Raw genomic sequence first — 22,407 nt, 5'->3', positions numbered from 1 at the left:
GTATATCAAAAGAAGAAAGAATGGAAAAGTGAGCCGTGGAGTTGCCAACAGTGTGGGAAAGGGAGACCGATAAAGGAGACAGAAGATAGACCTTCTTTTTCTTAATTTTCACTGGCATTTGATTGTGAACAACAAAGGAAGTACCATGTACATATTGTACATGATGTATTCACTAATACATCATGCGAAATTCCCCCACTCTAAAAAGTATTGCATTTTTCTTTTTCTACCTAATCAGAAATTTGCTTGTCCTTAAGATTCCTATGAAAATCCTACTCTCCCCTTTCTAAACTTTATCCTTTTAGCACTTGAGCTTATACTATGCGGTATTGATGTTATCTCACAGTAATCTTTTGTTTTGTGTACTTAACTGTGTTTTTTTCCTGTTGGTAAATAAGTTTTTTGATTGAAAGTATTTTTCTACATATTTTATATCCTCAGTCTCTATTTACCACTACAATAAATACTAAAGGAATAGAAATAGGTCAACTTGCTTATTCAACTCTTAAATGTAGATGTATTAATTCTTATTTGAATTGAGATAAGTGAACTTCATTGTATAGCAGTTGAGAAGCATTTTTAACGATTTTTTAAAATGGTGCTGATTCACTTTTTTAATTGCATTGTAATCAGGATGGCCATGTTGAAGTAGCTAGGTTGCTTCTTGACAGCGGTGCCCAAGTGAACATGCCTGCCGATTCATTTGAATCGCCGTTGACCTTGGCTGCATGTGGTGGGCACGTGGAACTTGCAGCTTTGCTTATTGAAAGAGGAGCTAGCCTGGAAGAAGTCAATGATGAAGGCTATACACCACTGATGGAAGCCGCTCGTGAAGGACATGAAGAAATGGTGGCTTTACTTTTAGGCCAAGGTAACCAATACCAATCAAGACACTAAGGCATAAATGTATAACATGTAAGATGATAATTTATAAAGTTGAATTTAATTATTTCATCTTTCCAGTAGATTCATAATGAGGTGCTAAAATAACTCCCATACTGTGCTAAATAAAATTAAATATACTTCTTTATTATTTAAGAGCTTTCAGAGCCTTTGTGTTCTGTGTGAATAAAAACAGAAAACGGGGGGTGGAGTAGGGTTGTAGGTTATATATTTCTAACTTTCTGTGCCTTAAAAATTATCATCTCTAGTATTATTGTGAGTTTATAGATATGTATAAAGCTATTAGGACATTTTTGTCATATCGTACCAGTTAAGTGTTAGGTGTAGTGATGGTGGTAGTAGTGATGATAATGTTGTTGTGACCTTGGACAAGTTAATTAATCTCATTTCCGTAGATGCAAAAATGGAGCTAATAAAAATATGTAAAATGCATTAAATATTGCCTGACAAATAATAGCATGTTAAATATTATATGTTATTTTCATCAACATCTTTACCATCATTATTTTGGATCTTTATAACAAGGGACTGCGTTTTATTTTTCCTAAGTCCTTAAACCACATGACATGTATCACCTCCTCTGGCTGAATCTTATTCCAGCAGTGTATATCAAATATGGACTCATGGATGTGGTTTTGATAGTTTTCTTTATTTTTAACTGCCTCTTGAAGTGGGGGGAGAAGCACTTTATCATTTAGTAAAGTACTATAAATGTTCGTTTTTGAAATATAGTTTATTAGGAAATAACCATTCTTTGCTTATCTCTGGAATAAGTTAATGACTTTCTTTAAATATATTTTAGGAGCAAATATCAATGCACAGACAGAAGAAACTCAAGAAACTGCCTTGACTTTGGCTTGCTGTGGAGGCTTTCTGGAAGTGGCAGACTTTTTAATTAAGGCAGGAGCTGATATAGAACTGGGGTGTTCTACCCCTTTAATGGAAGCTGCTCAAGAGGGTCATTTGGAGTTGGTTAAATACTTATTAGCTGCAGGTAGGCATTTTTGCATTTGGGAGGGGTTTTTTTTGTTTTTGTTTTTTCATAATTCATATAAGTAAAAGTGTTACAATGCAAATAACTTTTTTCTGATGTATGATGCACTGAATGTGTGTAGAAAAAAAGGTACGTTTTTGTGTGTATTCTGAGTAAATAATTTACCTTATCACTGTTCAAAGTATCTGCAGTTTTAGTTTTAAGCAGTAGTCTGTTTCTAGTTTTTTTCTTTTTTGCTTTTAAACATGCAGACAATATCCTCTATTTCTAGACATGAATAAGGCTATTTTGTGTAATCTGAGGTGATACAGCTTCTCTAAAAGAAATTTCAGTATCCACATTTGTGTCTTATGATTCTTTTGTTAAGGCTGTGTGTCTAACACAACTGCAGGAGCTAATGTTCATGCAACAACAGCAACAGGGGATACAGCACTAACGTATGCCTGTGAAAATGGTCATACTGATGTAGCCGATGTCTTACTTCAGGCAGGAGCAGATCTGGTAAGCCATGGCACTTTCTAAATCTTAATAATTAAAGCTAAGACAAGAAATTAACTTAAAATCCTGTGGAGAATGTAGACGAAAGGTATTTCTTTACTTCTAATTTTATGTTCACCTTTTCACCATTGTTTATTCATTTAGTCATATTTTTTCCCTACGCTGTTTTGTGTCCATTCTTATTTCCTCGTTAGCAGCAATATCCAGTCAAATACCCCTTTCCCCCTACAAAAAGGGGAAAATTTTGTGTTCGATATGTTAATAATTAATGGTAATAATTAGTACAAATTTTCTTTTAGGTACTTAACTATTTTTAGAAGTTTCTTTGATTTGTCGCAAAAAGGCACATATTGCTTAGGGGCATTTCACTGTAGTTTAGGAAATAAATTGTACCTGTACCATTCAAAGCATTATTGAATAAAGGAGTTAAAAAGTAATATTTTCTTTCAGATACCTTTATTTTTGTTTTAAAAGAGTTGTTTATTTAACTTTTTGGCTGTGCTGGGTCTTTTTCTAGTTATGGCAAGTGGGGGATGCTCTCTAGATGCAGCACGTGGGCTTCTCATTGCAGGCTTCTCTTGTTGGGGGCACAGGCTCAAGGGTGCACAGGCCTCAGTAACTGTGGCTCCCTGGGCTCTAGAGCACGAGCTGAGTAGTTATGGTGCAGGGGTTTTGTTGTTCTGCGGCATGTGGGATCTTCCCAGATCAGGGATTGAATTCCTGTCTCCTGTATAGGCAAGTGGATTTTTTTGCCGCTGATCCACCAGGGCAGTCCCCTCAGATAACTTTTAGTGAGAAGGGTGAAATACTGAGGTCATTCTTAGACTATGAAGAGGTGTCATAGGGAAAGGATAAGCAGAAAGCTCAGAAGAGGTGAAGACATCATCTGAGATGTTATGCTTGGGGCTGGATAAAGTTTAGAAAGATAGATACCATGATGATGTAACAAAAGAGGTTCCTCCGGTTGGAAAAATTAGTAGGAGTACAGAGAGATAGGGAAAAATAAAGCAATTCTGTGTGGGGGAATAAAGGCATTCTTCCAGTTTAACCTGTATGGGAGTAAGAAAAGTAGGTTTTAGTTAAACCATGAGCACTTGTGTGTTTTCATGTAGCAGTTGAAAGTTTATAACAGAAACTCACACAGGCAGAAACAGGCTCCTCAATTAACTGGTTTCTTAAAATTTATTTAACTTCTCATTTTGTGGAAGGAAAAGATTAAATTAGACCGTTGTGGTCTCTTTTGGCTCTGTGTTGGTACAACTCTTGAAGAGCTTACGATCCATGTTATATTTTAGCTATAGTTATGTGCCTATTTCTCTTACTAGGTTTTGACCTACTTCAGCTTAGGGGCTATATTTCCAGTGTTGACCACAGTGACTGTGAAACATGGCAGCAGTGTAATCTTACTTAGTTAATTGCAGTTAAAACAACTTAGTGTATGACTTAAGAGAAAAATCATCAGATGTGAGTGTAAAAAGATTGACATATAAAATGCTTTATAAAAGGTAGTTTTCTCAAACCTTTATACTGTATGACCTGAAAGTTTTTCCTGTGCTGATATTCTGAATCACAAGAATGCAGTTGGTTCTCCATCCTTTTGAAACCCAGAAATCTGTAGTAATATCTTGTCATTGGTAGTATTAAAAAGATATTCAAATTATCACTGTAATATGGAAGGTAAAATAGAAATAATGAGAAGTATAGAAGAGAGAGTGGTGTACTTTAGAAATTGATACAGATAAGATAAAAACTAATGAAAAGAAAATTACTTGTAGTGGTTGGAGATAATGTTGATTGTTTGGAGAGGGCTGTGCTAGAGTGCCATTCATTGCTCAAGTTCCACAATCCCTTTTGTAGAGAGAGAAGGAAAAATTAGCTAGATGGATTCAGATAAGGGTATAGCAATCACTGAATATAATTTCAGTCCTTAATATATTTCTAAAGAGCATGCTTCTAATTTGAGATAGTTTAAAGAATATATTCCTTGATTTACTTCAGAGCACGTTATTTAATATATTTAGATTCCAAAATTAGTCCAATTCTTTTCCTTTTGATTTTCATGAAAAAGAATAATTGTTTACTGGAAATTAAATATCAAATAAGTCTGTACTTTTTAAACAGGAGCATGAATCTGAAGGTGGAAGAACTCCTTTAATGAAAGCTGCACGAGCTGGCCATGTTTGTACTGTTCAGTTCCTAATTAGTAAAGGTAGGTTTTGTAAGGCAGTGATTTTTTCCCAGAGATGTCTATTCCCTGCCCTTGGGTATTAAGGGATTTAGAGGTAAAGGACATTTTGTGGGTATCATGTGATGGAGGAATGCTACTGAGATTTTTGTGAGTGGGTAGTTGATAAATACCCTGCAACACACAGAACCATTCCATGAAGAGTTGTCACACTGGGTAACACACTTGTTGAGTAACATTTCAATGAAGAAAAATTTCTCTATGTAAATGAGGGTTTAGATTACTTGAAGTCTGTTCTGTCTATGTAATAATTTATCTTGAAACTTGGATTTTTGTGCCAAGTTTCTGCCACTGATTAACTTGAAGGCAAGACACTTTTCTCCTTTATTTATATTTCCCTGGGCCTAGGTTTCCTTCTTTGTAAAATATAAAGAAGTAATCATAAATATAGCACAGCCCACCCAAAAAAAGCTAAAAATTGAAATGGAAAAAATATGCCAAAAATGCATTTTTATTCATGGTCATTTATTCTATTTGAAAACCAACATCCTTATTAACAATATTAACAAAAGTAGCATATTATTACTTTCTTTAAATTATCTCTTTGGTATTTGCTATATCAGTTCAAGCTGAAACTTTTTCATAAACTTTAGTATAGGAGATTAGAGGTTTTACTTTTGATTCAGCATTGATAAAGAGAGACTATGTAGATGATATACAATTAAAAAGGCAATATATGCCATTTCTTTATCAAAAATACTGAAGTTTGTTGATAAATCAGAAATAATTTATTGGTCAAATTATTTTAGGCAATTTAAACACTTGTGTGACATGTTTATGAATAACACATGTATTCAAGAATGAAATTATTTTCAGTTATTATCTCTTCTCTTCCTTTGTTTAATTTTAATGAATCTGATTCCAGTTTCTTCCTGCTATTTTTTCCATTTCCCACATGCCTCACACAGTGCTGCAAATCAGAGATGAGAATTTTACTACTATTACTTCCTATTTTTTGTTAATTCCTTCCATTATTTGGCCCATAGAGGGCAGTGTGAATTATTTATTTATTTATTTATTGGTTTTTAGTCATCTTGCCCACTGAAGATACAAAAATTTAGATAAAATTTTACATTTTACTTTTATAAAACAGTGATTATATTGAGTAATATATATTTTTATCCTTAGTTTTTAATGTTGCATACTTAAACATTTATGGATGAAATTATATTTGGGATTTATTTTAGAATAATTCAAGATGGGAGAGGAGAATGGATGTGGGTATATGTGAAATGAGATTGGCCATGTTTATAATCATTGAAGCTGGGTAATGAATATGTGGGGCTTCATTATCCTGTTCTCTCTACTCTTTGATTATTTTATTAACATTATTTTTCATGGATTGTCTGTTTTAGGAGCAAATGTGAATAGAACCACAGCTAATAATGACCATACTGTACTGTCCCTGGCTTGTGCAGGGGGTCATCTGGCAGTAGTGGAACTACTTTTGGCTCATGGGGCAGATCCAACTCACCGTTTAAAAGTATGTAACTCAAGTGTTTCAGGTAGCACTGTGAATTAATCTTCACTCTTGAGCATAACACGTTATCTACAAGTTCAACTTGTATTGACATTCTGAATGTGTTCATTTTCTTTTTTTAGAGGAAAGTGTTCTTTACTAAAATTGAAACTGTAATGTTTCTGGGACCTGTTGGCTTTATCTTCCTTAATGGTTCTGTAAATTAATTTGAAAAACTGTTTTTTCCCTTTCCATATTCACTCTTTTAGGATGGCTCAACTATGTTGATAGAAGCAGCAAAAGGTGGTCATACAAGCGTTGTTTGCTATCTTTTGGACTATCCTAATAATTTGCTTTCAGCCCCTCCACCAGATGTCACTCAATTAACCCCCCCATCCCACGATTTAAATAGGGTAAGATTCTAAACTAAAGCATTTTATATTATATTATCTTTATCCCTTTTTTAGTCATAGTTCCAGATTAAACTAGAATGATTGTTTTTTGTTATAATATACAATTCTCATTAAAAATAATGTACTCAATACGGGTAATGACCTTCAGTATAATACTCACATTCTAGATTGATTTCATTTTGCTTTGCTTTCTTACTATGGGCAGAATAACCTTTTGATTTCCAAGTCTGTTTAAAAAAAAATATCTTGGAGGGATTTCCTTGTCCCAGTGGATGGGACTTTTGTGGTATGGCCAGAAAAAGAAAAGTCATGGAAATAATTTGATACCAGCATATTTTAGTAAATATGTTGTTTCCTGAGATTATGTTAAAAAATACTTTGAATGGATCTTCATAACTTATTCTTCATTCTGTGGCATCCAATCACACAGTCATATCTGACTCTTTGCGACCCCATGGATTGCAGCCCACCAGGCTCCTCTGTCTATGGGGATTCTCCAGGCAAAAATACTGGAGTGGGTTGCCATGACCTCCTCCAGGGAATTTTCCCAACCCAGGGATTGAGCCCAGGTCTCCCACATTGCAGGCAGATTCTTTACCAACTGAATCATTTAAAGCATATTATTTAATGGAAGGTATAGGAAAGGCAGAAATATAATCAGTTTTATTTGTCTTAGGCTCCGCGAGTACCAGTTCAAGCACTGCCCATGGTTGTCCCACCTCAGGAGCCTGACAAACCACCTGCCAATGTTGCCACCACTCTTCCCATCAGGAATAAAGGTCAGTTATACTTCTAAAGCCTTCAGGTTGTCCAAGTAAAAATGATAAGATTGAAAAAAAATAGCCATTTAAAATTATTTTTCCACAAAGAAATGAATTTTACTAAGTTGGCATAAAAAAATTTTTTTTAAACAATGAAAGAAGCCTGTTATTGGGAAAGAACACAGTTGAGAGCACAGATTTGTGCTGGAATGAGAAATATTAATAGAAATTCAGATGCTCATCTTTGATGCAATTCTGATTATCTGTGATTTTCTCTAATAACTAGTAATTTCTATTCATGTTAAAATATTAGACTGGGTATATCGGGTGACATTTTTGTAAATTACTGAAATTTCGATAGTGATATAAGACATATTAATAGCTAGATCAAAATTAAATTTTATTTTAGAATAACTGGTTTAATATAGATTTTATATCTGAAATACCTTTTCTCAACCAAGAATTCAGAGTTACTTCAGATATGGTTGCTTGTTTTTTTAGAACTCTCAGGTCCATATTTTACTTGTGGATGTTACATCATGTATGATTCATAAGTCATGTCCCAACACAGCGACTAGTTTGAATCAGATTTTCTTTTTAGAAAGTTTTACCTGAAGAACCAGTGTGGCTTTAACTTTTTGGTTTTTGGCTACCTGTATTATTTTACCAACAGTAATACTAAGTATTTCCACCAGTTCTATTCAATCACTGCTACCAGTCTAGAGCCTTGGCACCTTTTTCAGTTGGTATACCAAGCAAATGATTGCTATACCGATAGCCAGATACATTTATTCACCTGGCTGTCGGAAGATATGATGAATGTCATAGTTAAGCATCTTTTCTTCCAGGGAAACTGAATTCCAGTTGTCTACTGGCCAAGTAGCTTTATGAATATGTGAATTTCTATCTTACCTTTATCAGTCTTGAAGATGGTAGTCCCCAACAAATATTTATTTTAGTTGAATTTTAATTTCCTGGTACTTCTCAGTGGTTTGAGTACTCTTTGTGTGTATGTGTGTGTGTTTAAAAGGCACAGATTATTAAATGTAGAAAAACCTTGACTTAGAAGTTTAAGTTTTCTCTACATCATAATAATTTAGCATTATTTTTCTGTTCTTATGATAAGTTTTTACATCTTTATGATCAGATGAAGTATCTATCTACACATAGTCTTAGGTTTTATTTTAATTGTACCACTTTGATATCACAAATCTGCATCCCTCTATTGTCTAATTTTAGCCATGTGATATTTTTAAAATTCTGAAATTGATTTCCCAAAGATTATTCTATGCACATAAAATACATACATTTTATATTTATGATAAAGAAGGTGGATTTGTTTTTAACTCCTTAACAATGCATTTTCACCTTCTGTGGATATAATAACTTGGTGCATAACTGTTGGCACTAAACCTCCCAACAGTAACTCTGTAATGAGGATGCCATTCATGTGCACTTCTGAGGGGGTTTCTTTTTCACACAGCTGCTTCTAAACAAAAGTCCAGCAGCCATTTGCCAGCAAACAGCCAGGATGTACAGGGTTACATCACCAATCAGTCTCCAGAGAGCATTGTAGAAGAGGCTCAGGGAAAGTTAACAGAACTGGAACAGAGGATAAAAGAAGCCATAGAAAAGAATGCACAGCTGCAGTCGTTGGAACTGGCTCATGCTGACCAACTTACCAAGGAGAAGATCGAGGAGCTGAACAAAACAAGGGAGGAACAAATCCAGAAGAAACAAAAGATTTTGGAGGAACTACAGAAAGTAGAACGAGAGTTACAACTGAAAACGCAGCAGCAGCTAAAAAAGCAGTATCTAGAGGTTAAAGCTCAAAGAATTCAACTTCAGCAGCAGCAGCAACAGTCTTGCCAACATCTGGGACTGCTGACTCCGGTTGGGGTTGGAGAGCAGCTTTCCGAGGGAGACTATGCACGGTTACAGCAAGTGGATCCCGTTTTGCTTAAAGATGAACCCCAGCAAACTGCTGCTCAGATGGGTTTTGCACCAATCCAGCCTCTGGCCATGCCTCAAGCTTTGCCTCTGGCGGCAGGTCCGTTGCCTCCAGGGTCCATCGCAAATCTTACAGAACTGCAAGGAGTGATAGTTGGACAGCCAGTACTGGGCCAAGCACAGTTGGCAGGGCTGGGGCAAGGAATTCTGACAGAAACACAACAAGGGTTAATGGTAGCCAGCCCTGCTCAGACCCTCAATGACACGCTGGATGACATCATGGCAGGTGGGTTTATATTGTTATGAGCAGGTATCAAATATGATTTGCTTAAGGCGAGTAAGAGTGTGCCAGAATTTTTTGCCGTTACCCAACTTGAGAACTATTTCTGGACTCTTGACCCATGTATATCTTTAGAAATATTATTTCGATCTCAGAAGTTCTCAGATGGATACAGGTCAAATTAAAAATTAGCTCATTCAGTGCAAGTGGCTGAAACTTTCTGGCTTAGGTGGGTAGGCTGGGAATCTAGGTTTTTTGGTAGTCGGGTTGATGTTTAATTTTTTGTTTGTTTCTTGTTTTTTTTCTAAGTTAAGAATACTGATAGAATTTTGGCTTTTTTCCTTCTGTATTCACACAATAAACTGGGAAATTGATAGAAGTTGAACTGCAAAACTAGTAGGATACATCAGAAATCTTATTTGTGAACAGAAATACTTTATATTCTGATGGATCAGACTTCAAATCTGATGGATATTTTAAAAAAGAATGTAAATACTTTTACAACACTAAAAAAGTACCAAACCAAATAAGATTTGATTATATAGTATGTCAGTGATTTATCCTTTATGAATGTTAATGTGTAGTTTCTTTCTAATTGTAATTGTATTATGGAGAGGAGTAGTCCCCTGACAGTATCATAAATGATACATCTTTAACTGGGTAGCCAGAGAATTTTTTTAACATTTTAATTAGTTTCATTGGCAAAAAAAAAAAAAATAAGAAGTTGTTTCAGTGGTTCTAGTTCTATTTCCTTACTGAATATTTTTCATGAGTTTTATAACAAACTAGTAGAATGAGATTTCACAGGGTTATGAACCGTAAGAATACTATACTGAAAAAGACATTTTTTTCCGTTAAAAAAAAGAACCAGAAAAGAAAGAAACAGGGGAAAACAAAGGGATTAAATAGGTGAATTTTGATCATTTTTATCTGCTCTCTTCTCCCTTTTTAATTCTTTGGTTTATATTTAAAGGATGGTTGAATTTTTGAAACTATGTTTAAGTAGCATTATATATGATAGTGAGATTATATATAATTTAACTTTTAATTTTTTAAAAGAATAAGAGAAAACGAAGTTGTATAGTGTTGAGATATTTAGTTGGGCCTCCTGATTATTCAGCAGTAAAGAATCCACCTGCAGTGCAGGAGATGTGGGTTCGATCCCTGGGTTGGGAAGATCCCCTGAAGGAGGGCATGGCAACCACTCCAGTGTTCTTGCCTGTAGAATCCCATGGACAGAGCCTGCTGGGCTACAGTCTGTAGGATCTCAAAGAGTTGTATATGACTGACGTGAAGAGCAGGCGTATATGCGATATTTAGTAGGTAACATTAAGAAACTAAGAAACCAACTAATGAGACAGATTTTGTACTTAGAAATTAAAATCAAAAGTTTCCCAGTTCTCTTCTAGTATCACCTCAACAGTAATATGTGGAATGAAAATTTCTGCTGATCTTAGACGGTCCAGTAACTACATCATAAAAAAATGCTATTAATCATTAGTAAGAACAACAAAGATTCTTGTGTTAAGAAGTATAAATTTTTTTATAGATTTGAAAATCGCTACCAATCACCATTAGCTGTTTATAATAATTGGGAATGTAATTTTAAAAACAGTAGATATATTATGAAAACTGAAGCAAACATTATCAGCTCCAGATCCCAAATTTGATATTTCTTTCATGACCATTCATTTAGCTCGTAATGGTATTCTTTCTATTATGTAAATTGAACTACCAAAGAATGTATAGAATTGAGTTACTTATTCAATTAAATGAATAATGGACATTGCATACCAATGAATATTTTTAAAATTTTGATATGCTATCAGAATTTACCTGATGTTCTTGGGCATAGTTATCAATAATGATTTGCCAATTGTATAATTTTTATGCCAGTTAGAATCATTGGAGGCTTGTAGTTTTTCTGTGATTTGTTTACCAAACAAAAATAATTAAATTCTCCCTGTATTACAGGTATCTTCCTATAAAAATTTTTTAAAGTATAAAACTTTTCAGGAAATATGACAAATACTTGTCATTTTATAAAAATACTTTGCTTGTTTATTCTCATTTATATGGGGAGAGGAGAGATGGCCAGAATAAACAACAGGATTAAACACCACCAGCTACGTCCCTGCAACCCATCCCTGCATCATGCATGTACACATGCACAAACATACACGTATACACTCACTTCCACAGCATTTCTTTACCCTTTTTCTGTGGTAGTACTTGTTACTTCAGTTGACTAATAACCATTTCCATTTCTTTGGATTTTTAAATATCTTACAACTTCATTAGGCTTAGTCTTGTCTTTCTTTTTTCTTTATGCATAATCTCTGCCCTTTATTCATTAGTCCCAGTTTATTAGATGCTCTTATAAGGTTCAGTCACTTTTTATCTAACACTTGGCTGACCAAGATCATCTATCTTCCCTGGTTTCTATACTAGCTAAAGCAAGATCAGTTCCCTGTTTAACCAGTCTTAACACCTTGCTTTGCTGTGCTCTCAAGATCTCCTCTTTCCTTACCTGTTGTTAAAACCTCTCTGAACTCTTAACACTAATGAAGTTCTACATGTAAAGATCTGATCTGTACCATAGTTCCTTCAGGTACCTACATATTTACAATTATTAATTTTAATTGTAGAGAATGGATGAGTGACAGGCAGTTACTTAGTTTTAGTACAGCAATTTCATAGGTACCTGAAGGGAAGTGATAAGAGGAAATTGATTTTTCCTATCTCCTTGACCAAAAATAAAACCAATTTAATATGTTCTTTAGAAGAACTTACTCTAGTTGAACTATAAATTATAATTTAGCCATTTAATGATAAAGCTGAGATTTTTTTGTTGTTTAGTATCATGAAGTAAAAATTAGTTTTTTGAACAGATTGTTCATTCTGTTTAACCTAATTTTGTGTTTAGGTTAGCATTTTCATTTGTGAATATCTAATCAAAGGAGACTATGGAATCTATTTTAAGAGCCATAGATTTTATATGGTTTTGAAATTTTTATCTAAAATGTGTACATTTGAATTGTCTTCATCTTTTTCTTAACATACAAAACTACCAGCATGGAGTAACAATATCAAGGTCATTAGGTGATTAATGAATTAGTACATACCCTTTTCTTTTGATCTGGATCCCTAAGGACTTGAAGAGTGTGTTTTGTTTGTTTTGTTTTGTTTCCTCCTTTGTTTTTCTTTTGGCTTTTAAGTGGACTTAAAAATGTATAATTATAGAATGTGTGTTGCTATAATGTATAGTGTATGTTTGTGCCTGAACTGAGGATTTCATGTAAAATAGATTTTTTTAATTGACAGCAATGTTTATAATTATTATAATAAGGTCAATTTCAGTTTTGTTCTTGGTAGGATCATAAATAACCTCTTGCTGGTTTCAGATCCAGTTGTGAATCATGATTGTTTTCTGTCTGATGTAGTTGATAACTACGTTGGTAACTTACATCCACACTACTGTTGATCATTCAAGATTAGCATTTTCAATAAGGGGGGAAAGGACTGATATTCACATGTCAACTCCAAAAGTCAGTTGATGAGGGAGTAAAGTACCCTCAACTGCTACCATCTTGAAATTCTCCTACCTTAGTACTGACCTGTTAGCCTCTTCTTAATTTACTTATTTTGGTGAAAATAATATCATGGCAAAATTACACTTATAAGAACTAACTATAACCTACATTTGAGGGATGGTTGCATGCATGCATTTATTTCTACCCTAATCTTTTAATTTCGTCCTTCTAAGTCCAGTGTGATTGTTTGATTGATTGGTGGGCATTTTACCTCCTTCAGAATAATTTCTGCACGTGAGAAACTGTTTCTGTGTGAGGATCAAATTTATATATATATATATATATATATACTGTCATACTGAGGGCTACCCCCTGTCTACAGCTAATATAGGAAGTATTTTAAATAGTCCATAGTGAATATCCCCAGTGATATTACTTTCATTAGTTCTAGACTATGAGGTGTGAAATTAGCAGGTAAAAGTTACATTTTCTCCTTCTGAACTTGACTATTTTAACTTTTATTCCTTTTCTGATTAAGAAGACATATGGATAACCGTTTGCATATATATTACTTTTAATTCATAAACATATTTTTGTTTTCAGGGTTATTTTGAACTAAAGTTTTATGATTACATACCATAAGAGGGGAGTTTGTTTTACACATGGATTATTGTTTAGCAAATGGGTTACTTTCAATATATATTTAAATTTTGCTCTGTGTCTAATGTCAGAAATAACCAGGAAAATGAGTAATTAGTGCTATGGCAGTCTCTCTGTAGATATTTTGTTTTTAAATATCTTTAACTATTTTCTAATAATTATTTCTTGCTGTTACCTAACAGTGTTTCATCCTTATTAAGTGCAGTTATTTTGTCCAACAGCAGTCAGTGGAAGAGCATCTGCAATGTCAAACACTCCTACCCACAGTATCGCTGCTTCCATTTCCCAACCTCAGACTCCAACTCCAAGCCCTATCATCTCTCCTTCAGCCATGCTTCCTATCTACCCTGCCATTGACATTGACGCGCAGGTAAGTCCACACCCAGGAGCTACAGCACTAACTGCATTATATCATTTTGAAACTTTCATCAGTGATTTAAATCGTCCTAGACTGCATTGTCTCCAGGCAAAGACTTGAGCGACAAGTATAAATTACAAAATCCACATTTAAAGCAATAAAATTCCAAGCACAGATTATTACTGATAATCACTGTGAAGATTTGGTTTCCACAGTCATCAAGTAATCTTTTTTTCTTAAACTTTAGAAGAGGATGTTAAGAGACAGAACTTAAGATTTGTGTATTTTATCTAAACTTTAATTAGAAGCTGTACTTTAAAATTCATATTGGATTCCATTTAATATCATATATATACTCAGTTGCATTTATATTGTCTTTGAAAATTCTGATCTTGCTGACAGAAGTATGTAGTAAGTCTGTGCGTCTGTGTATATAACACCTGTTAAATTGTTTTTTAAAAAAAAAGTTACTTTAAAACATTCACTTAACCATGAAACCTCAGAGCAAAGTGAGGTTGGGAAGAAAGGATAGCTTGTGTTTCTTCCTGAAGTAATGCCAAGAGGCCTAGCTTACAAGATTGCTGAAGGAGATAAGGGTATGTGGCTTTCTTCAGGACTGAGAAATGTTTACAGTTTATTTAGTTTTGTGTTTTGATTAGTACCTGATAGACTAGTATGAGAGTGGTGGTGTACATTATAAAACTTGTTTTATAAATGATCAGTTCTTTATAAATATCAGTTTTAGGGAAGGGGACAGGGAGAGAGAAAGTGTGTGTGTATCATTGCACCATTAAGGGGCTGTACTGTTAAGCTATTGAAAATGAAGGCTCCTTTTCATTAAAATGTTTCTTGGTAATACTGTGGAAAAGGAATTTAATTTGTTCTTACTTGCTTTTCTTATTATAAGAGCTAACTTTTTTTTGTTGTTTTGTTTTGAGCACTTAAAATTGTCAGGGGCTATTTTTAAGGAATAACCTTATTTAATCTTCAGACTACACATATGAGTAGCTACTCCTAAAACCCCATTTTCCAGATGAAAAAATGGAGGCTAAGAGAGCCATTAAGAATTGGGCTTACAATCACTTCATTTAACTAAGAAGTGGTGGGGCTGGTAGTCAAACTTAGGTTTGTTTAACTTCAATGGTCCCCTTCCAGATACCATACTATAAGCCTCATTTTTCATTAAAAAAAGAAAAAGACATTCATTTGATGAACCACAATGGTTTACATTTCTTAAGGATTGCATTATAGAATTGGATTGAACTTTTTATTGAATTTGCATTATTTTCTCCAATCTCTTTTGCTCTGAATCTGTTAATGTTTTAACCAAAAGTATTTTTTCTAGTTTTTATGGGATCAAAAATTGGTCCATAAGTAAAAATAAAGCTTCAGCAAAATATAAAAGGATTATTTTTTAATGCTTTAAACTAAAACAGCCCCAGAAAAGGTTCCATTAAGTATGATCATAAATTTATTGAATTTTAAGATTATTATAATGAAATATCTAACTTTACCACTTAGCCAGCATAAATTAATTTCTGAGAAGCTGCATAAAAATACTTCTAAAATATTAAAATTTAAAATACAACATACATTTTAAATATAGTACACATTTTTATTTTAAAACATTTGACTATGGCGCCTTAAAAATCTGTTTCTTTACTTGAGGTTTTTCAGATGGGTTAGACTAATTTGAGTTACAATACTTTTCTTGAAGTTTATCATAACTGAATAGTTAGGTATTAGAAATTCCTTGCATTACATGTTTTGGAACACATAGTACAGAATTAATATTCAGAAATCATTGCTTACCACTTTTCCTTTAACTTTCAGTGTTGCTTTTTAAAATTTACTAGTTTTTATGATACCAAGAAGTTACTTAAAGTGGTATATATAAGATTCTTTGGTGCTTAATCCATCTGAAATTTTTACTAGATTCTCAAATACAAATGCCATGAGATTTTACATAATGCATATTTTGATTTATGTGTGACAGTACTGTGCTATTATAGACAGGTGATATGATGAAAAAGTACCAAGATTCTTCTACTATGAAAGATTAAAAGTTCTCTAATAATTGAATCCTTCATGTGTTTATTTAACAAAACTTAAACTTTTTGTTCTTAACACTTTACATATACTTACTTCTTTAACTTAATCTTTATAACAGTACCATGAAGCAGGTACTGTTACTATTCCCATTTTACAGGTTTGGAGAGAGGTCTTAACCTAAAAGCCAATTTTTAGTGCAGCCAGCTTTCAAATGAACAAACACTCTGGGTCTAGAATCTAAAAAATGAATCTGCTTAGATAACAAGCTGTCCTGTGTGTTTAATCTTTGCATTGTTTTAGCATATTTCTTAGGTCGTACCACATATTTATCACAAGTTTTAAGGAAGAACAGAAGAAGTTTAATTTTTAATGCTTTAGTACGTTTCATTTTGGGACTTCCTTGGTGACTCAGACGTTAAAGATTCTGCCTGCAATGTAGGAAACCTGGGTTCCATCCATGGGTCGGGAAGATGCCCTGGAGAAAGGAATCGCAGCCCACTCCAGTATTCTTGACTGGAGAATTCCATGGACAGAGAAGCCTGTCACAAAGAGTTGTACATGACTGAGTGACTAACACACAAACCTTTCGAAATGCTGATGATTCCCGGAAAATGGTTGTTTAGTTGATCATTATAGTTGGGGACTAATATCTGATTTCATTTATTCACTTATTTATTTTTTGTTACGCTTGGTCTTCATTGCTGTACTATTCAGTCTTTCTCTAGTTGGAGTGATTGGGGACTACTTTTACTTGCAGTGTGTGGGCTTCTCATTGTGGTAGCGTCGCTTGTTGCAGAGCATTGTCTGTAGGCACACAGGCTTAGTTGTTCCATTTAATTTCTGGCCCTTAAAGAGTGCTAAAGATAACAAGTTTGCATTCTTTATAAGAGTCCTCAAATCTTATGTTCTGTAACTAGAAATCACCCTTGGTGTTTGTGCCACAGGCTCTTCGCCTCTCATGTAATGGTTTTATTGAATTGTTTGGATATTTTCCAGACTTTTAAGATTACTAATACCATACACTGTCCTAGTACCAGAATTTATTTTAGCAAACATCAATAAATGATAGTTTGAAGTGATTATTTGGGACTGTTTTACTATATATTCTGATAACATAGCTCTCTGCTCTCTATTTTTATTTTGCTTAAGTGATAAAATAAAACTTATACCTGGATACTCTAGATATAGAAACATGTAGATAGGAATCCTGTAGAGATTTTTAAGAGCAATGGTTTTATATGAAACAGTAAATCTGGTTGACAGAGTTGAATCCCCTGAATTAATTAAATATTTTCTATATATTATTATATTAAATTTTAATTAACTGTGCTGCTGCTGCTAAGTTGCTTCAGTTGTGTCCAACTCTGTGTTACCCCAAAGACGGCAGCCCACTAGGCTCCCCCATCCCTGGGATTCTCCAGGCAAGAACACTGGAGTGGGTTGCCATTTCCTTCTCCAATGCATGAAAGTGAAAATTGAAAGTGAAGTCACTCAGTCATGTCCCACTCAACGACCCCATGAACTGCAGCCTACCAGGCTCCTCCGTCCATGGGATTTTACAGGCAAGAGTACTGGAGTGGGGTGCCATTGCCTTCTCCTTAATTAACTCTACTAGACACTAATAGTGAGAAAGAATTAGCTGTTCTATTCATGAGTTCTAAAACCTGTGTTCTGGCATGAACTGGACTTGTGTTCCAGTTCTAAACTACTTGACACTTTTTTCTCAAATTTCTGAAGGCTTTCCTTAAACTTGGGGTAACTGATTGCAGTACATCTCAAAAACAGAAAAAGTAAAAACTTTCTAATGTAATTTTGACTTTTTTCCTGTTTTTAATAATTAGCATATATCTATTATATTTTAAAGAAGGTAAATACATACCAAGACTGAAATTGTAAAACTATGTTTTACCTTTAGTGGTATAAACATCATTTGGTACTTCTCTCTTTTTCCTGTCTTTGCAACTTGGAAAATAGTTTCATCATGGTTTAATGAGAGAAATTAAGGAGACCAGAATAAAATGAATTGATAGTAATATGTAATAATCTGCCATTAAAGCATTCTACATTAAAATGCACCTATTTCTACTTGTTTATATGAAATGTTTTAAGTGGGTTGTTACTATCTTACTGATTTGTCTCATTGAATGCCCTAAAGTGCTATCCTTTTTAATCTTATATATGACCCCTGATATAGTTAGAGAATGAGATGTTTGGGATTGTGGAGGTCTACAAGTGTTCATCTCTTTAAATTCTAACAGTTTTCAAATTAATTTAATAAATTTCTTTTTTTATAGTTCAATTACATTCCAACTCATTAAAAGTTGCCTTTTCCTTTAATACTGCATTTGTCTTATGATTCTTTTTTTTTTCCTCTTATAAAATTGTGTAATCATTCCTGGTGACATATAAGCCTGAATCATCATAACAACATACTGTGATACAGAATGGTATATTTTCATGATATTATGAGCTAAATGAAAATTTTCTTTAGAATATAAACCTGGAAAGCTCTTAACAAAGCTCTTCTTTCCAGATTTCTCTCAATATATGACCAAGAATGTCACTTAGTAACCAGTATAATGTAAATTCAGTGTTACTTTGCTTTATAGAAAATCATTGCCTGTATTTCATTTCCTAGATTAAAAATATTCAAACACACACACACACACACACACACACACACATATATATATGTATATCTTGTCAGTAGCTAATTTTAACCCAAATTCCTACTTTAGTTAAATTGTTTCTTGATGTATTGCAAATCAGGATATGTCTTACTGTTTTGGGAATGCGTAGGTGTGTATTTGAGGGGGTGAAAGTCTCACTTCAGGACCTTTAACTTTGTTCTTCTTTATTGTTCTAATAGGTTGTTGTAAAGTATTAGCTGCTTTAATTTACCCTTAATGCAGAAATAAAGTGAAGTGACCTACTTTTAAGTTCTCCAAGGAATTTGACTAACCAACCACCCTCCTCAGCTTTAAATATTTTTTCCTCCAACTCATAAATTATTCACATTTCTCTCTTAGTTTGAACCTAAATTTCCTTTGTACAGTACCTGTAAACTTCTAGTAAGCAGAGACTCTTTTACCTTTGTCAGCCCTGGAGTTCCTTGTAGAGTACTTTGACTGTAAAAGGTGCTAAATAAATGTCAACTGAATTGATATTTTATAATGTGGAAAAAAACCCAATTTTACTGATTCTCTAAAATTTTTCATGTGTAAGCATACAACTTTGTCTCTTTTTTGAAACTTTGTGTCTTTTTCGAAACTTTGTCTCTTCATTCTCTATTAAGAGTGACACCAGTTTCCTAAATTACTCTTTAACCCCCAGAAAACTTTTAGAAAACTTATAAACTTGGTAAAGTTGACTCTTCATCATAAAGATGACTCTTCTACTGATAGTCTGAACGGTAACATAGAGAGTGCATAATACAGTTAGACTTAATATTATGCTTCCCTCAATTGGCTGTGCCTTAGCGCTGTGCTGTGATATTATAGGGTAAGCAGCATTTTGTTACCCAAGATCCTCTTGGTTTTTTTAACACCAATCTTTATCACTCATTAGCCTGTGTGACCATTAGGTTATTTCTCTGACATTTGTCTCCATTTCTCTAAAGTCAGACACAATAATTCCTTCCTTATAGGCCTGAAATGAAGATCAAATACTATAACACAATCAGAGCTGTCACTCATTTAAGTATTCATGTCCTTCTCCATTGTTGTAGTTGGTGCGTCTCTCCCTTGGGGCAAGTCCATCCCTGATCTCTGCAGTCAGTAGCTCTGTTCTCTGCCAGCCTCTTTTGCAGAGCAGGTTTTGCAATCTCCGTCTTCATCCCTGACTAGTAGGCTTTTTCTTATTTCTTGATTCTATTTTTTTCCTTTTGTGTCTTGTTACTCAGTTTTTTATAATGGAGCTTGGTTTTTAGAGTTACTGAACTTGTAGGAGATTATGCCTATCCTTTTTGCATTTATTATAGGACTATATATATATATCATATATGTAGTCTTATTTTAATTAGCGATAGTCTTTGATTCTATTACCCTTATAGCTACTGTCATTTGTTCAACTTATTTCTCATCTATTGTTTCCTAGGCAAGACATCACTAAGGTAGAGAATGCATAAATAAGACATATTCATTACCTTCCAGGAATAGATAGTCCCATGAGGGTGACAGATACATAATTGCACATTTTCTGGTAGCCACATTTAAAAAAAGCAAAAAGAAATAGGAATTAATTTTAAGGCTATATTTCACATAATATATCCATAATATTGTTTAAACATATAATCAATACTACAAAGTTACTGAGGTATTTTACCCTTTTACTTCATACTGAAGTCTTCAAAATTATTGTGCATGTTATACTTACAGGTTAGAGTGGTCAAATCATAAGTCATAAACTTTCCTGACTTTAGCACCAAAAGCCTCTCATCCCAGAAACCGCCTCCATACTGGGCAAATCCAGATGGCTTGCCACTCTATTTTTAAATATATATCTCAATGTAACTTCATTGGAAGTACTTGATTTGCATTTAGATGTGATTAAGTGACTGAAAAAGTAGATATCATTATTTAATTTGCCCCAGACATACAGAAAAGGTTTCTAATAACCAAATTATCAGTTTTTAAGTTAAAAAATTAAATAAAATTTAAAATTCAGTTCCTGAGTCACTCTAGCCGTATTTCAAGTACTAATAGCCACATATGGCTAGTAGTTAACTTTTTTTGTATAGCACCAGCTTACAGTAATAAAAACGTGAGGACTTAACTCACTAAATAAGTATTTAAACCATAATAGAGTATGTCCACTGGTAAATCCAATATTTGTCCCTATCATTGGTAGAAGTCAGAAGTAAACTATATATTAACAGTGTCATCATGTCTCAATTATAGGTCTTTGTGTTTCAAAGTACTCTATATCTTATGTATATTTTTTGTTCCTTTGACTTTTTATGGGCTTTGTTCCTTGAATGCAGTTACCTGAAAATAGTGTTTCATTTCAAGACTTGTTTTTCAGCTTTCTTAGTTGAGTCCAGAGTAGCTAATTTGGCCCAATGGCTGAGGATTCTTCTCGATATTCTGTGTGTTTTGAGGGTCTTTCTGCTTTGCTGTGAGAATCAAACCATTCCCAGCCCTGTTTAACCTCTTGGTGTTGTTCAGCCCCTTCTAGTGGTCTTTCCCTGACCTCCAATAATTTTTCTTATGCACATGTGCTGATCAGAGCTCAGCTGAAGACTTGAGGGGAGCCCTCTGTGGATCTCTGGAGAACCGTCTGAATGTAGCGCCTTCCTCCCCAGTAGTCTGCCCCATGAATTCTAGCCACCTTCACTTCTCTAAACTCTTCAATTCTAGGGAGACTGCCAGATTCTTTTTGGGTATCCTTTCCCTTCACTTTAGCCTGGAAACTCTCCGGGCAATACAATAAGTTAATCATTTCTCTCTGCAGTGATCAGTGTCATGTATTGCTTGTCATTTCAAATAACCTTCCTTTTTTGTTTGGAATGGGAAAATAAATCTTGTCTGTGCTACTCCATTTATGTGTAGAAGAGAAAGTGAGTCCACAGTAGTATTTCTTAAAACATGTAGCTGAAAATAGCATTTGGTTAGAAAATCATACTTTTTTTCTTGCTTTAAGAATTGCCCATAAAATTCAAATATTAGTCTTTATTAAAAAAAAAAATTTCACAAGTTAACTGCTAATGGGGAGAAAAAGATTTAATATCCAATTATTTGATATGGTAGAGTGGTATATGTGTAGGTGTGTATTTGGTATATGTACATATTATGCATTTGATGTTAACATTTTTAACTAATGAACTAATCAACAATTAATTTTTTACAGACTGAGAGTAATCATGACACAGCGCTAACGCTTGCCTGTGCTGGTGGTCACGAGGAACTGGTACAAACTCTGCTAGAAAGAGGAGCTAGTATTGAGCACCGAGACAAGAAAGGTAGACAAGAAAAGTTCATGAACTTTTTTCTGAATTTGTATCTACTGCTTGTAGTCCTATATTGATGCTTAGATAGAATAGAAAATAGCGCTGTCCCTTTTGGTTAGCTAAGATCTTTGTTTTACTTCAGGTTTTACTCCGCTCATATTGGCTGCTACAGCTGGTCATGTTGGTGTTGTTGAAATATTGCTGGACAACGGTGCAGACATTGAAGCCCAGTCAGAAAGAACCAAGGATACACCACTATCTTTGGCTTGTTCTGGGGGAAGACAGGAGGTATTGTTGTTCCCAAGTATAATTTCTTTTCCTCCCTCCATTTAACAAATACATGGTTTAATTTAT

At 34.0% G+C, this 22,407-nt stretch overlaps 1 protein-coding gene across 3 annotated transcripts in view; it reads left to right on the top strand.

Moving 5' to 3' along the window:
- The window catches only part of ANKRD17 (ankyrin repeat domain 17), a 168,661-nt gene that overhangs the window by 89,169 nt on the left and 57,085 nt on the right, over window positions 1–22,407 (top strand). The window contains exons 8-18 of one of the 3 annotated variants that reach the window (XM_068975661.1): window positions 634–871; window positions 1,706–1,897; window positions 2,289–2,398; window positions 4,517–4,604; window positions 5,996–6,123; window positions 6,369–6,512; window positions 7,189–7,291; window positions 8,757–9,509; window positions 13,921–14,066; window positions 21,954–22,065; window positions 22,196–22,341. In XM_068975661.1, the coding sequence (XP_068831762.1) occupies window positions 634–871; window positions 1,706–1,897; window positions 2,289–2,398; window positions 4,517–4,604; window positions 5,996–6,123; window positions 6,369–6,512; window positions 7,189–7,291; window positions 8,757–9,509; window positions 13,921–14,066; window positions 21,954–22,065; window positions 22,196–22,341 (2,160 nt within the window). Of the gene's footprint in view, window positions 1–633; window positions 872–1,705; window positions 1,898–2,288; window positions 2,399–4,516; window positions 4,605–5,995; window positions 6,124–6,368; window positions 6,513–7,188; window positions 7,292–8,756; window positions 9,510–13,917; window positions 14,067–21,953; window positions 22,066–22,195; window positions 22,342–22,407 lie in introns of all 3 variants that reach the window. The other 2 variants (XM_068975660.1, XM_068975662.1) reach the window with 2 other exon arrangements.

This window comes from Capricornis sumatraensis, chromosome 7 (genome assembly GCF_032405125.1).
Source record: "Capricornis sumatraensis isolate serow.1 chromosome 7, serow.2, whole genome shotgun sequence".
In the NCBI taxonomy this organism is placed as follows: domain Eukaryota; kingdom Metazoa; phylum Chordata; class Mammalia; order Artiodactyla; family Bovidae; genus Capricornis; species Capricornis sumatraensis.
This window is presented reverse-complemented; position numbering and strand designations above follow the sequence as displayed.